At 57.9% G+C, this 16,627-nt stretch overlaps 4 protein-coding genes across 4 annotated transcripts; 1 reads left to right on the top strand and 3 right to left on the bottom strand.

The window, feature by feature from the left end:
* Nucleotides 1–288: 288 nt before the first annotated feature.
* F5144DRAFT_596746 (mitochondrial 37S ribosomal protein uS15m) lies at nt 289–1,433 on the bottom strand (the record flags this gene model as incomplete). The annotated part of the gene is made up of 2 exons (XM_066790828.1): nt 289–1,187; nt 1,418–1,433. The coding sequence occupies 2 exons, from the start codon at nt 1,431–1,433 to the stop codon at nt 289–291; spliced, it is 915 nt and encodes a 304-aa protein (XP_066638374.1).
* A 278-nt stretch (nt 1,434–1,711) lies between these two features.
* F5144DRAFT_607327 (40S ribosomal protein uS2) lies at nt 1,712–2,844 on the top strand (the record flags this gene model as incomplete). The annotated part of the gene is made up of 5 exons (XM_066791547.1): nt 1,712–1,803; nt 1,866–1,885; nt 1,948–2,005; nt 2,079–2,527; nt 2,582–2,844. 5 exons carry the CDS (start codon nt 1,712–1,714, stop codon nt 2,842–2,844), a joined length of 882 nt encoding a protein of 293 aa, XP_066638373.1.
* Nucleotides 2,845–5,022: 2,178 nt separating this feature from the next.
* On the bottom strand, nt 5,023–10,856 carry F5144DRAFT_403686 (uncharacterized protein). The gene is made up of 2 exons (XM_066784867.1): nt 10,207–10,856; nt 5,023–10,122 (listed from the first exon to the last, which is right to left on the bottom strand). Exons 1-2 carry the CDS (start codon nt 10,638–10,640, stop codon nt 5,145–5,147), a joined length of 5,412 nt encoding a protein of 1,803 aa, XP_066638372.1. The 5' UTR covers nt 10,641–10,856; the 3' UTR covers nt 5,023–5,144.
* Nucleotides 10,857–14,578: 3,722 nt separating this feature from the next.
* F5144DRAFT_596743 (uncharacterized protein) lies at nt 14,579–16,075 on the bottom strand (the record flags this gene model as incomplete). The annotated part of the gene is made up of 1 exon (XM_066790827.1): nt 14,579–16,075. The coding sequence occupies one exon, from the start codon at nt 16,073–16,075 to the stop codon at nt 14,579–14,581; it is 1,497 nt and encodes a 498-aa protein (XP_066638371.1).
* Between the last annotated feature and the right edge of the window lie 552 nt (nt 16,076–16,627).

Raw genomic sequence — 16,627 nt, 5'->3', positions numbered from 1 at the left:
AACATCACATGGATCGCCGAGTGCATAGCACAAAACCAGAAGGAGCGCATCGGCAACTACATCAGTATCTTCTGATGCGACCTCTGGCTGACTGTTTAGAGATGTATTTCCTGGGAACCCCGAGCATGATTTAAATGGCGTATGGCGAAGGTCAAGCGGCGACGTGGGCGGGCAAGATGCGGTAATCGTTACCCGCTCTTGTTTATTGTGTTGGTATCGTACATAGAGAGGTTACACATTTTGGATTTTACAAGCCCCCCCCCCCTCTCTGCCCATATGGCTCGCTCATTACAGCGAGATTTGGTTCTTGTATGTCGCCTCGGTGAGGCCCAACGTCTCAACCAGATGCTGCCACCTCCCGCTCCCCCGCTCCTTCCTCTCCAGATACCGCAGCAGCCTCTGCCGCTTGTGGCACAGCAACCGCAGACTCCTCTTGTTGTTCTTATCCCTGTGCCCCTTGGGCCCCTCCAGCGCCAGAGCGAGGGCCCTGATCTTGGCCGTGAGGATGGCGATCTGCACCTCGCTGCTCCCGGTGTCGGGCCCGGCACGAACGGGCTTTGGCGGCGGCGCTTGGTAGCGTCCCGGCGGTGGCGCGGGGTTGTCGAGGGACTCGTCCGTGACGTGGCGGCCGAACCTCTCGATGCACCGCTGGATGTTGGCGTGCCGCCGGTCCTTGGCATTGGCGTTCTTGAGGTCGGTGATGCGCTTCAGCGCCTCGAGCGCCTTCTCGTGCTTCAAGGCGTGTTCCTCCAGCTCCAGCGCCTCCGTCGTCGGGTCCGGCGCCGAGCTTTCCTCCCCCGACAACGGCTTCGTCACCCGCCGCGCGTGCTCGATCGCCCGCTCCAGCTCCTCCTTGGTGAGCAGGTTGTTGATGATGTGAGGCGAGGTCGGTAGCGGTCGGGTCTCTCCGGTGACTGGGTCCTCGGGTGAGACGGGTTCCTGGCCGGCCGTGTCGAACGACTCGACGAAAGGCGTTGTGATGCCGTGCACAGGGTCGCCTTGACTGGCCTTGCGCTCCTTGTCGATCTCGGCGCGGCGCTCAAGATGTGCGTTCTTGCGCTGCTGAGCCTGGGCCCAGCCGTAGGGGTCCCGCTTCATCTTCTTCTTCTTCTCCCTCATCGAGATGTTGGCCGTTTGGACCAGCGGTAGCAGGCTCGGAGCCGGGGTCGGGGTCGGGCGCAGGCATACTACGGAGCACTTGTCAGTTGCTTTGCTTTCCCCAGGCAGTACCGGAAATGGCCAATCTCACGCGTAAGGCTTCGCAGCCCCTGCGGGGCGGGTATCCGGGGAGGCATCGTAAATATCTCGTCTGGGTCGAACGTCACACGGTCTTCCTGAGTCTGTCCCGCGGCTCTCAACTTTCTTGGTGTTGCAGGACCCAGATTTTGGAGCGATAAACGCTAGACCAATTCAGGACTAGCTGGCATCGGCATCTTGAGGATGCCCTCTGTCGGCAAAACAACGGCTAAAGTTCCTTTCCCCTTCAGAAGAAAAAGACGGGCTTGGCAGCAGCAGCTGATGACGGCCGGCTGGTTCTCGTCGCCAATTGCAAACCCTGGCGGGGCACTCCACAAAATTGAATTTGTGTGCCAAAATCGCAGAGCTCCGCCTGCTGCAGCTCGCGGCCCAGAAAAATATATCCCACTCTCGACGCCCCGAATCTTGACATCTTTCTTCCGTCGTCACGTCCACGAAAGAAACTACAGTCAAGATGGCGCCCGCAAACCTCCCCTCCATCTTCAATGCCACGAGCACCGACATTGAGCAGCTTCTCGCTGCTCAGTGCCATGTCGGCTCCAAGAAGTGCGTCGTCCCGAGACTTGGTGGTTTTTTGCAGTTGCGCGCATACTGACAGTTTGCGATAGCTTGGGCGTTAACATGCAGCGTAAATACATCCGAACGAATCATTCACCGAAAATGAGACATCTGACAGGTTTCTGCGTGTAGCCTACCTCTGGAAGACCCGTGCCGATGGTGTGAATGTTATCAACATCGGCAAGACCTGGTACGTGGGCTGTCGCAGCGTTGCGATCTGAGCGGGAATGCGACAATTGGATCGCTAACAGGCGTGTCTGCAGGGAGAAGATCACCCTTGCGGCCCGTATCATCGCCGCCATCGACAACCCGAGCGATGTGTGCGTTATCTCGGCCCGTCCCTACGGCCAGCGTGCCGTCCTCAAGTTCGCCGCCCACACTGGCGCCCAGGCCATCGCCGGTCGCTTCACCCCCGGTTCCTTCACCAACTACATCACCCGTTCGTTCAAGGAGCCCCGCCTGATCATCGTCACCGACCCCCGCACCGACTCGCAGGCCATCAAGGAGGCTTCCTACGTCAACATCCCCGTGATCGCCCTCTGCGACACCGACTCGCCGACCGAGTACGTCGACGTTGCGATCCCCACTAACAACAAGGGTCGCCACTCCATCGGCTTGGTTTGGTGGATGCTGGCCCGTGAGGTCCTGCGCCTTCGCGGTACCATCTACAACCGCGAGACCCCCTGGGACGTCATGCCCGATCTGTACTTCTGTATGTCTCCACTTCTCGTCACAATTTGATGTCGCAAGTTAACAAATTTTGCAGACCGCGACCCTGAGGCTGAGGCCGAGGAGAAGGTCGAGGAGGAGAAGGTCCCCGGCGTTGAGGAGGAGGGCCCGGTCGCCATCGAGTCTGGCTTCCCCGCTAGCGGTGCTGACTGGGAGGCTGCTCCCGCTGGCTTCCCTGCCGCCGCTACCGGCGAGTGGAGCGAGGCTCAGCCCTCCACTTGGGAGTCTGGCGCCGCCGCTGCCACCGCCCCCACCACCGAATGGGCTGATTCCGCTCCTAAGGATACCGCCGGCTGGTAGACAAGAGAAGGCGCAAAATAAAAAGGCATTTTTCGGGGCCAGGCGTAACGGCGCAGACACAAAACGGCCTTGCCTCATTCCCGAACATTTCCCACTCGCAATGGCTTTCTCGTCTCGGCTCCGATACTGGCTGCAGAGCAGCGTCCCTTTGGTTTAGGTAACACATGACCCTACTGATGAGGGAAAGATATCCTCTCTGGTCCGACCGGAGAGGGGGAATGCCCTGTGGGGTCATGAGAGGTGGACTTGACCGTTATCTCGCCTTGCCATAGGAATGTCTACTTCTGCCACGTTTTGAGCTTGTAAAGAGGTGTCCGTATCTTTTATAGCGGCTGGGAACTGACGAATCTGACCCCGATTAGTGTCCTTGACTGCAGTTGTATGGAGTAAAGGGATGATGTGATGTTGGCTTTCCCGAGTCACCCCTCGTAGTCAACCGTACCACGGCCTGAAGACAGAGTACCAGTCATCTACCAGATACATGAATGTCTCACACAGTACGATGCGCGTGTATTTCTACGCATACCCGAATACATAGCAAATCCCGTAACAGTAGATATGCTAATGGGTATCTTTATTCTACCGATGACAATCTTTAATTGGTATGTGGCTCGATGGAGAGGTTATGTTGGGAATGAGGACACCCTCGTTCTAATGTTGATGATCATTGGGGGCTGTGTGATTGCCCTTCGGTAGGAGGAAAACTGGTGTGGTGACTGGGTGACGCTTGTTGACTAGACGACAAGTACCCGGCAGTGTGCGTTCAGGTACGAGGTGAGGTGTTCAAGAGATTTGCGTCCCGGTTGGTTATCTGAGCTGGGTGTTGTTTACTATTGTTTTGTCGAGGCAAGTGAATACAAAGGTGAATGTAGATATACTGTTATGTGAGTGTTACTAGTACTTTCGATATGCTAAAGCTCGAGTGTTGTTGCATTCTATGGACACCTTTTATGAGAGATGTTGCTGCTCCCCATCATATGTCAGAACTGATGAGATACTTAAAGAGAGGTAACACATTTCATTTTTGTTGTGTTGTTACAGGACATAGAGAAAGTAATTGGAAGTTCAGAGCTTAGTGGTTATACTCATCTAGACTGACTAAAGCATTTGTGGAAGTTGAGTTTTCACGAACTTAAATAAGGGGCTTGGAGCAATGCAGGCGAAAGGAAAAGAACAGAATAGAGCACTTGTAGCAAATAATTTTAACCAAAAGGTCTCAAGGAGATGGACGCGAAGCGGGCTGGCAGGGGGCTATAAACAATATTGAGTGTTGTTTTCTCACAACTCTCCCGGATACATTAGACGAGACAGATTCAATATTACCACCTCAAGCATAGAACGCCAACATCACCAAGCACACCACATAAATCCATGAATAGCGATGTCACCATCTGCATTCACTATCTATCTACTCCCACATCTCCCGCCTCCAGCTCGGGCTCCATCCCCGCCAGCCTCCCACCCTCCCTCACTCATCCACCTCCTCCAACAAGGTATCAATCCCCAAACACCACATACACACATATCACTCCAAGCAGCCACCCCTAATCTAAGGAGGTTCGTCCCCGTCTACACTCTTCAAACACTCCCTCCCCCCCGCCTGCAAAAAGAAAGCACGAGCTCCTCCCTCTAGGTAAGCATAGCCATCAAACCCCCATGCCAAACCAACGCAACGGCGGCCAGCCCAGAAATAAATCGGGTTCACCGGCGGTATTCATCCACTCCGATCCGTCCCATCAAACATCAGAAAACACACACAGAACTCCTTTTTGCGCCCCATCTCCCCCCAAGAGTGGAATAAAAATAAAACCCCCCACAAACGCCCAGCCCGGATATCAGACAGACAGACAGACAGCCAGATAGATAATAAACAGGTGTATCTAACCCCGCTGGTGGATAACACAGCGGAAAAAGGACAAGAGTATAGTAGAGAGAAAACAGGGAAACCATCAACACGTGAAGGAATGGTGAATCGGGTATTAGAAAATAGGTTGTAGGTAGGCAGGTGGGTATGTTGAAAGAGATCGGTATCGCTTGCGGGTGGTATTGGTATCATATCGACGCATAAATGCAAATGTAGAAAGTCAGACGCCGCGGTGGTTGGAACGTAGAATGACGGTAGTGGTACACACGGTCGGTGCGTGAGCAGGCCCGGTCGTCTAATCGGAGGATGGCGGTGATGGTGATGTTCGGGGTGTCAGGTATCGCGTCGTAGGTTTTGGTAGCGAAAACGGGGCTCAAACGGCGGGTACCATCATTTCTCTGCCGCAGCTTCAACCCAAACAAAGCAACCCCCCCCCCTACTCCAAGCCCTCGCTCAACCGCCTAATCTCCTCATCCCCCAACGCGCCCATCCACAAGCACCGCTCCGTAACGCCCTCGATCGGCTGAAAAGTATACAGCATGCTCGCCTCAAGCAACCGCAACAGCGTCTTGACCACGCCGGCGGCAGTGCGGCAGCGCTCAAAGTTGACGAGGGGCGCGGTGGTGGGGGAGCTGGCAATCTCGCTCGGCTTCTGGGTGTTGAACAGCAGGTCGTGCGTGTAGATGCCCACGAAGGGGATGCAGCCCATGCCGGAGACGGAGGCGCCGCCGCCCTCCATCTCGGCGCGCATGTTGTAGAAGTTCCGGGTCGGCGACAGCAGCGCCTCCAGCTCCGCCAGCGTGCGCTTGTCGCTCGCGGGGACCATGGCCCACGTCTTGCTGAGGCGGCTGACCTCGTTGCTGGTGAGCGCGATGGTGACCTGGCTCATGGTGGCGAAGTTGCGGTAGCGGCGGCAGTGGGCGGCGATGTGGATGAACTTGATGATGCAGCGCGCGCGTTCCTCCATGTCCTGCGTCAGCACGATCTCCGAGATGGCCCACTTGACCATGATGTTGAAGCGCGCGATGACCACCTCGACGCCGCGCGCGTCCGTGTCGCGCAGGAAGGACACCCAGCTGCGCACGTGGATGCCGTTTTGCTCGGCGTTCTTCCAACGCATCTCGATCAGTTCCTTCCAGTCGATCTCGTTGAGGGCGTCCTTCTCGACGAGAGTAAATTGCTGCGCTAGGATGTCGCTGTCGAAGGCGAGGATGAAGGGCAAGTGAACCGAGTACTTGCTGAGCGGCGTATTCAGAGGCCCGTTCATAGGATCGGGAATCTCGAGGGTTGGAGCGTTGCGGAGTGCCTCCTTGGTCCCGGTCGGATCCGCGGGCGAGCAAAGCGGCGGGGCCGTCGTGGTTGGTGTGGTGTCGGGTGTGGGCGGCAGTGGCTTTTCGTACACTTGATGGTCCTGGACCGTCGGGACGTAGGCGGTCTCCGGGGACAATTGGAGGGCCTGCATGAGAGTGATGGTCGGGGACGGCGGCCTCGCGGCACGCGGGTCATCGGCAAGGGGATGGGCTGGTAAGGTGGATATGGCAACGCCAATGTCGTCCGGCGAAAACTCGCCATCCTCGGCGTCTTGAATCAGGGCCTCTTCAGATAACTCCGAGGAGATAACACTCTCGTTATCGCTGTCGACATCCAGGAAGGATTGTTCAAAGCTGTCCCGCGCCGACTCATCTTCTGGCATGGTGGCTCCTTGTCGAATCAGACCGATGCTATCCGTCTTCCTGATGAACTCATACGAGGGATGTTGCGAGTCGTGGATGCTGCGGCCGTCTGGTGTTGACGGATCCTCGTCAGGCCCCTGCAGGATGGACCGGTCCGTCCATTCCCGGGTTGCTGTCCGCCCATCATCGGTTAAATCGCGTTCCAGTAATGGTATCGACGAGTAAGACGCCCTTGAATCGTCCGACAAGAAGGACTGCACAACACTGTGGTGGCCCTGGCCACCAGCCACGTCCAACAAGCCACCCTTGGGTGTGATGGTGGAAGGTGCGGTTGAGGAACTTGGCGGGTAAGGTTCGGACCCGATTTCGACCTCGTGGTGTTCCTTCTTCTCTTCTTCTGTGGCATCATGCTCCTTGTACCCTACCTCCCAGCTGGGAGTATCATCCATACCTGGTGCCCCCCTAAGGTCCATCGACAATTTGAGTCCGGGCTTCCTTGTCGGGAACTTGCCCTCCAGCTTCAGCAGTGCAGATTCAACGCCCCCATCATCGTCCATGTCGTCAGGAATCTGTGCGAGCTTCTGGGCCTCGACTTCGAACGACGGTCGCATGATCGGCTTGGACGAGTGGGTGCTGAAGAGAGACAGGTTTTGCTTAGGCTTCTTCTCAGCAATGACGCCTAATGAAAATGTTTCTGCCTGGCCAGGGGAGTAATCACTGGCGACAACATCAACGAAGCCGCTCGAGTCCGCGGCGGCACTACGAAGATACGAGCTGCGGATGGAGTCGCTGTATGTTGTCAGGGATGCGACGGATCGCGACCTCCTAAGCGGAGACGGGTCCAAGTCGCCGACGTTAGTGACGGCGCGGAGATCGCCGCCTGGTCTTCGCCGCAGGACTCGAAGCGGTTCGGGGGCCATAATCGGGGACGAGTCGCCGATGGACTGGCCCGAGACGGTCGTTGCATCGAAGCTGCGGACAGTCAGATGCTGGAAGTCGCCGCTTGTGAAAGACGAGCGGCGAATGTGCCTCCCCGAGTGATTCGAGATATACGACCGGCTTGAAGATTGCCTTGTATGCCCTCTTCCAATATCGTCAAAAGACGATGGGCTTGCTTCCTCGTTCAGAAAGTCGAGCGAGGGCCTGGTTTGGTCCTCTGAGGGACGATCATTGTGCCCTAGGGTACCCATGTCAGGGACGAAGGGAGGTAGCGGGCTGTCTGACACAGAGTCATGCGCATGGTGCTGGCCAAGTATGTATGAAGACATCCTGGGTGTCCCCAGAGCGCGGCCTGGCGGTGTGTTTGGCGGTGTTGGATCCGCACCGTTCGGCGCGAAGGCTTCGGTAAAGGCATCCATCGACGAGTTAGAGACCGGCAAGGCACCTGTCATAAAAGGATAGTCGTCTTGCACCGACGTGTCGTCCACGATTACGATGGATTTGCTGCCAGTAGTGATACCCATATCGCTCGTCGGTCGGGTGACTACGAAGTCCTGAGAGAACGTCGTTGGAGAGGCGTGCAAGTGTGAGGCCGAGGAACCCTGCGCATCGGCACCCGTTTGCTCATCGGCCGGACGGGGAGGCTCGTCTGATTTCTCAGATTGGGCCCGGGTGTCTTCTCGCACAGCCTTCTTGAAGTCCTCGACAACCTCGGCGCCGAGCAAATCGATCCGGACGGAAGGACGACCGCGGTTTTGGTGACTTCGGGCTTGGGGTACTATCGGGGTGCCCGGAAGCCTGTTGGTGGTCGCACCCCTAGGTCCAATCGGAGAGATGTTGATAAAGGTGCCCTGGGTTGGTGATAGATTTTGCCCCTTGGTGCTCAAAGCCCGGCGCACGCTTCCCAGTAGCCTCTTCATCCCTTGGCCGGACATGGCGGATGCCACTGTATCCTCTTTCGTTGGATCAACTGGGGCTGGTTGAAAGATCGTCGTATGTCTCCCATTCTCAACCTGTGGTGGAACTTCGACGAGGGCCTGGGAGGGCGGTAGGAAATCGCCGCGGACTAAGCTGCCTGCGTAGGGAAGTGCTAATAGGAATTCGGCATTCTTATAAAGACCCTTCTCTGTCGTCGGCTGCTCGCGCAGAGAATCACTGAGGCTCACATTTCGCTTGTGAGAGGCTTGTGGGCGGGCTCGCTTGCCGACGAGCGCGCGAGGCGTGGTAGCGACCGGACCGGAATTGGTCAAGGAGCTGGGGTCGGCAGGGTGCGCGGCTGGGTAGCTCGCACCGGGGCGCATAGGTCGCATGCTCTTGGTCGGAAACGAACAAGAGACCACGTCCACACTAGTGATGCTGGTCGGTGAGATGGCGCCGTCCCGTTCCGCGCGCTCGCTGTCCACAGCAATCTCGGGTGTCGCTGGGCGGTCACCCGCGACAACGGCGTCGATATGGCCGGCTCTCGCTAGGCCACCGTAAAAGCTCGAGTGGCCGCGGGGGCTAGCGGGGAATATTAGATCGTCCAGCTGAGGCGGCTCAGCTCCAGTTTCTGACCAGAATGATGGGTCAAGCTGCGAGTCGCGGTTACCCGCGATCCCCCCTGGGAAAACCGGAACATCAGGCCCGAGCCTGGTGTCGAAGGCCGGTCCGTCCCAAAACTGTGCGCAGACTCTCCGCCAGCACTTCTTAAGTTCGGCCAGAATTTTGAGTGGTACTTTGGGCGTTTTCGGGTCTCGCAGAAACTCGACGAGAAGGTCGTTTAACAGACCACAAAATGTGACACGTAAGTTGTAGTCGACCAGGAAGTCGTCCATGAAATAGTTGAGAATCCAATGGCGCAGGGCGACGAAGGTGCGAACCCTGACCACCTGGCCGACCTCATCGGCCCTGGTAAGTGCCCAGCGAAGTCGAGCAAAGAGCATGCGGAGGAGATCGGATGGTTCGAGGAAGGAGCGGTAGGTGAGAAAGAAGTCGGATAAGAGTTCGTAATCGACGAAGGTGGGAGATGTGATCTCGGCGACCAAGCGGGGTGGGGTGGCTGCAGTGACGGAGCCGGCGTTCGAGTACCGCACCATGGCGCGGTCGTCACAGGCGGGTTTGAAGGTCAAGACGTCGAACATGGGAGGCTCGATGACGAGGTGGGTGGACATGTACGTGGCTCGGGGTCGGGGGGAGAGGCGAGCTGGTGTATGGTTGGGGAAATTGTAGGAGTCGGCCGAAGGGGAGAGCATTCCTGATACGCGGAAGCAACTCGCGTTCCTGGAGTTGCTCGAGGTTCCGTCTAAGGGGGTGAGGCGGAGGAACGAAGTGCTACTGGAGCGAATTTCCTCGGTCGGGGCATATGAGGAGCCTCGAATGAAAGGCGTCCCTCGGATGCTGAACCTGGGCGTGCCTATCCTCCACGACGGGATGGCCACCTCCAGTGATGGCGGTTGATGCAAGTCCATCTCGTCCACAGTCCTCGGCCTCTGGTCCTCGCCCGGTTGCGTAATAACCACCTTGAACCCCCCCGGCTCGGATTCTCGTGCGATGCTCGTATCTGGCAAGGTCGAATCCGACATGGCGCGGCGGTGCTTTTGGCGGGGTTTCAACTGCTTGTCGCCGCCATTTCTAAGGCCGGGGCTGGGCGAAGACGATGGAGGGTGCGAGGGTGTCCAGTCGCGGAGGGGTAGCTGGGGGTGGACGTCGAGGCCCAGGCGTTGTTCCGGAGCTATGGCCTCCAGTCCGGCGGTACTCGGCGGTGTCATGGGAAAAACAAAAGGTGGCTGAGGGTACCGCTGGTTTGCGGGGCGAACGGTCGGCCTAGATAAATTGTCAGAGCTGGCTGACTTCAACGCAGTAACTAGAAGGTTGCCAGGCTGCAGTTCCGAGTCATGTTTGCCCTACCTCAAATAAATGCGGCCATTGTTCCCAACGTTGGCCACGGCGAATTGCCTCCCCTCGCGACCGGCCGAGCCCCCGTCGGGGGTGATGTCCCACTTGTCCCCATCCCGGCTGCCCTTTTTCGTCCGCCGCCCGGCAAGGTTCTCTTCGTGTGACGCGCGCTCGGTTACGGGCAATAGCGGTTTTGGTTGCGAACCCGCAGAAACCCAAAGCTTCGTTGTCTTTGCTAACCCAAGACCTGCTGCCGCGCGACCCGACTTCGCCCGCTTGCTGTCATTCCCTGGCCTGGGCGGGTAGTGGTTAAGGAGCCTCTCGGAGGATGCTGTGGCGCGAAACGGGAGGTCCTTGGCCAGTGCTTGTTGCTGTTTTTGCTGTTGTTGAAGTGGTCGTGTCGACGGCCCAGTCGCCACAGACGACGGCACTAATTCGAGGCCCATGACGCGGAACGGGCAGCCCTGTGTCGTGGAGCTCTAGCTACCTAGGTAGGTGCTATGGCCCGGTCCTGCTGCTCCTACTGCCAATGGCGAACGCCGTGTCTGAAATCGAAGGCATTGAAGGTCAACATGGGTACATTGTCGGCCTGGTTTCGCTTGGGATTGTGTGGTGAGGAAGTTGGGGAGAGACGAGGAGACGAGCAAGGGCACGACAATCTGCAGCGATGGACTTTCCCGAACCGGGTTTGGCTTGTGTTTACCCAGACCTGCACGGGGGAGCAGAGAGGGGGAAACGGCCGAGCAAACGAGGGAAAAGGGGATAGCGTGGTTGGAGAGTCACACATACGGTTTGGCGCCATGAAGTGGTTGCAAACACGCAAGAAGCAAAAAGAGCAAAGAAAAAAAAAACGAAGTCGTTGGTGGTCTGTTTGCTGGTCAATCAGAAGGCGAGGGAGTGCAACCGAGACACCGGGCTCTGCTAGTGCAGCTTTGAATCTGAGAACAGAGAAGTCGAGTGCAGGTCTTCGAACGGGAGAGCAACCATTCGATCGGCGGGGTGGGGAAGCAGGGAATCAAAGGGCTGCTGTGGTGCTGCTGTGGTGCTGCCGCTGGTTCCTCGGTACCCCTGCTCGAGCCCGGCCACCACAGAGCAGGGGTGGTAAGGGCTTGGCAGGGTCGCCGGCCACCGCGTGATAAGGCCCGGGTGGGAAATTGAAGAGTGGGGTTCAGTGCAAGTTGGGACGGGACGCGAGAGCCAGGGAGCCAGGGGTCAACCGTAGGCGGAAGCCATTCGAAGTTTGAAGCTCTTTTTCTCTCCTTTTCTGCAAGTCATCAGAGAACTCGTGATGGCTGACCAAGAGCCAAAATCATCCACATTCCCCGATGGGGGTCAGCCGAGTCGCCGACCTCTGTTTGTCATGGTTACATTCCGGCAGCTCCTCCAAGGATGAGATAACGACTATCTGGACAAAAAAAAAACCTAAACTACGACCCGAAAGCCGTGCTGTGGCCCAGCGCAAGCGAGGAGGAAAGAGAGCAGGAAACTGCAAGGGAGCACACAAATCTGCATCTTTGCGCGCAAAGTACCGTGCACACGGTTCGGCCAAGCTTAGCGTGCATGCGAGAGAGAGGCACAGAGGGTTTGCCAGGCCCACAGCTCCAATGCTTGCCGAACCAAACACAACCTGGAAACCCGTGGAGACTCGATCTGACATCGTCACGATCGAGTATCTCTCGCTTCTTCCGTGTCACAGGATCTCTTTTTGCCTGGCAATAATACAATAATGGGGTTGTTAATATGCGCTACCAGAGATGCAAACCACACAATTTGCCCTTTTGCTGACCGTTGCCCGGAACCAAGCCGGACCACTCTGGCTTGTAACGCGCTTGTTGGAGTGCCGTAGGTGCTTGGCCACACGTGGGTCGACCTCGCCGGGTGTGGAGTTCCTGGTTCACGCGGTTCCAGTCCTGAAGAACCCCGGTCGTGGCTTCACGGAACAGCTTCCGGTCTCGCTAGCCTGGCCTTCATTTCCCAGACGGCCGGATTTGATGGAGCTGAGCGATGTTGGGACGAAATCTTCAGTGAAAATAGTGATGCAGGGTTGGGGCTGCCAGCCACAAGGCACAAGGCAGACTCGTCAACGCTACCTAATCATTGGTTTCGAAGCCCTCAGCTGGCGGGGATACGGCTCAGGCGTTGAACGGCCCGTACTGTGCGCACGGTAACGTTGGAGGTAGCCGCACCGTCTGCTGGTTAACTAAACTCATAGCTCCCGTGCTGGCGTCGGTTGGAACACCAAGGTCAAGAAGGTTGGTTGCATTGTCAGGCAGCCTGGCCGCATCGATGGGGAGATCGGTCAGTGGAGCCATTCTCATTTCAGGGACTCGGACAGCTCCAGACTGTGGGAGAACCTAATTGCTTGACCAAGCATTGACCAACCCCCACGTCACCCATTCCTCCGGGTGTGGCGTCCCTGGCCGCAGGAACCCCGAACCGGTCAAGTGACGTCGTTCGCATCCCGAAGCGGTGGACTCTTGTGTTGTGCGTCTTTACTGTGTAAACCCCGTCCTCGTTGCACGACAGACGGTAGAGCAAGGCTGCTACTGCGAGGAAGGACAGCGATTTACACAGTAGCTAAGCGTATCCGGGCGAGTCATGTTCCGGAACAGAAAAGCCAAGCCCTAACACAACACCTTCTCAGTTCATCAAATTGCTTCCGTGCCCGCTCTATGTACACAGTATCTCCCCCTCGCCCGGCCAGTTCCGAGACCGTTGCTTCCTTCCCCGTTCCTGATCGCCCCCAATCTCAACGCTCTCGTTCCCTGCGCCTCGCCTCTGTCCGTCATGCAAAACGAGGCGGTCGATCGCCCAAACGGCTGGCTTCCGGCACGAGATTTCGCCGAATGGTGATCGACGGGTTGGCTTAGCAACTGCCAAATCCAGGCGGGTTGGTGGTCCATTACCGCCACGAGCAAGTTTAGCAACGCTGATGATGAGCCGCCGGTGGCGGGCGGCTCGATGTCTTTCCCCGTGCCATGTCTCGAAGTTATCGAGGGGTTGCTGACAGTTAGGTAAAAAGGGGTCCAGAGACACTGCAACACAACAATGTATGTATGTACGACTGCGCAAATCGGCGAATGAATGAACAATGGGGGTCAACATTATGCATAACCATTCCCCGAACACCCTAGCACCTCCCATCCAAATCCCACCACACACCTCCCAGCCGCCAATCGACTTGCACAAGCACACGCAAAGCTCCGCCCCCAAAACCACCCGAGCCACCCTTCATCGCTCCAAACTCCCAGCTCGCAAAAACCTCCCATTTCACAAACCCCGAAACAGACCCAGCACGTAACCCACCCCCGATTGCGTCATGCAGCCCGCCGTCTGCCAGGAACCAGGAACAGAACCCGAACCTGCATATGCAAACCCGTGGGGGCGGAGGGAGGTGGGGAATGCAGTGGACTAGCGGCAGATCACCACGCGCGCGCACCGCGGCGACGGCGGCGGCGGATATCGCGGCCACCCACCACACCCACCACCACAACCACACAAAACCCCAAAAGGGAAGGACAGCAGCAGCAGCAGATCTTCGGCCTCCCACGCGCCGTCAGGACCCGCTCGCCCGCCCAGCACACAGGCACGCCGCGCACGTGGAGGGTCTGGATGCGCGGTGATCGGCGCTGGGCTGGTTAGTTAGTTGACCAGCGGAGGGCGTCTTTGACTAACTACACTAGCTATATAGTCAACTTGCTCACGTTTTTTGGTTCACCCACACGGGTTTTGGCTAGTCTCGAGTTATGTAACTGGCTAACTGGTGCGGGAGGGGCGGCGGGTGGTGGTGATGATCCAGATCGTCGGGTCCTCGCTTTGGCTTGATTGGGATTAGTTAGTATGCTCGGTGCTCGGTACTTGCTTTTCGAGGCCGAAGAACTGCGGGGAGTGGGTAGGTGGTGGACGAGCAAGGGGCGAAGTTGGGTTACGGCTGGCTAAACTTGTTGGTGACGAGGTAGATGGCGTGCTGTTCCATCCCGACATGGCTGCCACTATTGATGGCCTCTAACGCGGGGCGATCCGTCCCAGGCGCTGTTGGATTGTACTGCAGCGCCGCCGGTGGGTGGGCAGATGGGGACCGTTGTTGAGACGAGCCCTTGGGGCTAGCCTAACTACTCGAAGGCTTCACTAACAAGGAAAGGTGTCATCATCAAGCTCGTCAGGAGCTCCCTGTGAAAAGCGTAGTCTGCAATCAGGAGTAGCCTGGACTGTCCGGGATAGTCAAGGCCGAGGACGGACCGACCCAGACAATAATAACACGCCTCACCAGCTTGACCGGCTTCTTGAGCGTGTCTCGTGGCAATACCTAGGTAGGTAGGTAGGTAGGTAGCCAACACAACACATACATACTACAGGACAGTAGCCTATTAACCGTGGAACATGATCACCTCACGACCTCTCTATCTTGCACAGTACTTCCCCTCCCACTCGGCCGCGGCACCTCCGACGACAACGACTTCGCCTTCCGGTAAGTTTCCATCATCTCCTCGTCCGACGGCGGCCCGGCCCTGAGCCATCCCGTCTCATACACAGGCATCCGCGTCTTAAGCAGCTCGACACGGGCCCGGTCCCAAAACACCAACCCCATCCAGCGCCACTTACCCAAATACGCGCAGACCCAATGCCGCTGGAGCGACGTAAAATCCTCCTGCCCCTCCCGCAGCACGTCCCGGCACAGATAGCCCCCCCAGCGCTGGCAGTCCAGCCCACCGTGGGCATCGACCCACGCAAACGGCGGGGCCGCGTCATCGTTGTCGCGGTCGCCGTCATCGTCGCCGTTCTCGGCAAGTTCCAGCGGCGCCAGGGCGTCCTCGCGCCGGTACAGCTCATCGCGGCGCCCCCAATGCTCGCGCGCCACGTAGCAGAGAACATACCCCTTGTCGGGCAACGGGCCCGCGCGAAGGGACGGGAAGGCCACCCGGGGGCCCGCCGCCGCCGGGACAGGGCCGCCCGTGGCCACGCCGGCGCGGAGCGCACGCAGCCCACACCGCATCTGCTGCAGGTCGCAGATGGCCGCGTCCCTTTGCCGCTCCCACGGCTGCTGCTGCTGCTGCTGCCTTTGCCGGCCCCCCCCCAGCTGCTGGCGCCGGTAGGCCCCTCGGATCCCCCGGGGTGGTGGGGGAAAGGCGTGATCTGCGCTCTCGCAGAGGAAGGTGTGCATCTCGGTCAGCTGCTCGGCCTCCCACGGCCGGAAGAGCCCGAGGAAGCGGTGCATGGCGGCGGTCTCGCGCGCGAGGGGGTGGCCTGGCTCGACGACGGGCGGCCGCTTACGGCCGTGCTCGATGCGTGCCAGGACTTGGTGGCGGAGGAGGGCGGCGGCGAGGCGGCGGCGCTCGGTGGTGGTAGGAGGGTCGGTGCTGGCGGCGGGGTGGATTTTGTGCAGCTCGGGGAACCGGGTGGACACGAATTCGTCGATGAGGAACTGCACGCTGCGGTTTAGGTGGGTGAGTGCGATGGCGGTGTCGGTGGACAGGCCGCGCGTCACCGACGTGAGTCCTCCGGCATGCGTACTGTGGGGGAGCGCCTCGTATCGGCGGATGACATGCTCGCATTCTTCTAGGTAGGTCGGCTTCTGAGGGTCGAGCTTGGGCGGTGCTATCAGCACTACGGCGAGGGCATCCCGCAGCGCGGCGCCCAGGTCGGTTGCTATGATGCTGAGCAGCACCTCTTTCTTGGCTGGTAGAAAGACTTGGTAGAGCCTGGGGGAGGACTGGATGAGCGCATGGAGGTCTGCCGTGGACCGCGCGGCGGACAGGATGGCCACTAGTATTTCGGTGGGCAAAAGTTCGAGCTTGCAGTTCGGGTTTGGCGGCGAGGATGGAGGCGCCTGCTTTTGTTCCCGCTCCTCGTTGGTGCCACGGTTCGTGTCCGCTTGATGCATGGCACAAGAGTGTTTGGTGCGTGCCAGAAATCTCAGGATGCTAACAACAGAGACTTACCACCACTGTTTGTAGAAACCCCGGCCGCCTTGGCAGCGCATGTGAACAGCTGGTCCACCACGATTGTTGTGGTGTGCAGCACTGCATCGCATCTTGTTGAAGGAAGCGCTTCGTCATAGTATTATTACCTAGTTGAAATAGGATATCCTAGTTATAATTGAGCAACTCCTCGGTTTCGAAGGGATAAATAAACAGGCACATACTTCGAAAATAAAAAAACTTACAAGTCAAGCATGTAAAATCAATAGAAATAGAAATAAAAACAAAATACAAAAAGCTCACCAGCACGTCTGCTGGCTACGAAAACCCTCGTTTGGATTTTACCAACACCCCTTACAGGGTGTAATGTTGCCTCTCCCATTTTGGAGGTGGGCGATGACCAGACCACGGACTAACGTCCTGTCTCTTCGACGCCGACATACATATGCCGGAGTCGAACTCGGAACCTTTTGGCTCGAGGTCACTCGACACTGGAAATTTCCCAGTGTGTGATC

The sequence above is a fragment of the Chaetomium tenue genome (assembly GCF_020726465.1).
Source record: "Chaetomium tenue strain MPI-SDFR-AT-0079 chromosome Unknown F5144scaffold_8, whole genome shotgun sequence".
NCBI lineage: Eukaryota > Fungi > Ascomycota > Sordariomycetes > Sordariales > Chaetomiaceae > Chaetomium > Chaetomium tenue.
This window is presented reverse-complemented; position numbering and strand designations above follow the sequence as displayed.

What these genes read in the sequence shown, in the direction of transcription:
- F5144DRAFT_403686 (XM_066784867.1), bottom strand. Translation starts at nt 10,640, where the DNA reads ATGGGCCTCGAATTAGTGCCGTCGTCTGTGGCGACTGGGCCGTCGACA. An exon ending in AATGGCCGCATTTATTTGAG is followed by an intron (nt 10,123 to 10,206) that starts GTAGGGCAAACA and finishes CAATTTATCTAG; the next exon opens with GCCGACCGTTCGCCCCGCAA.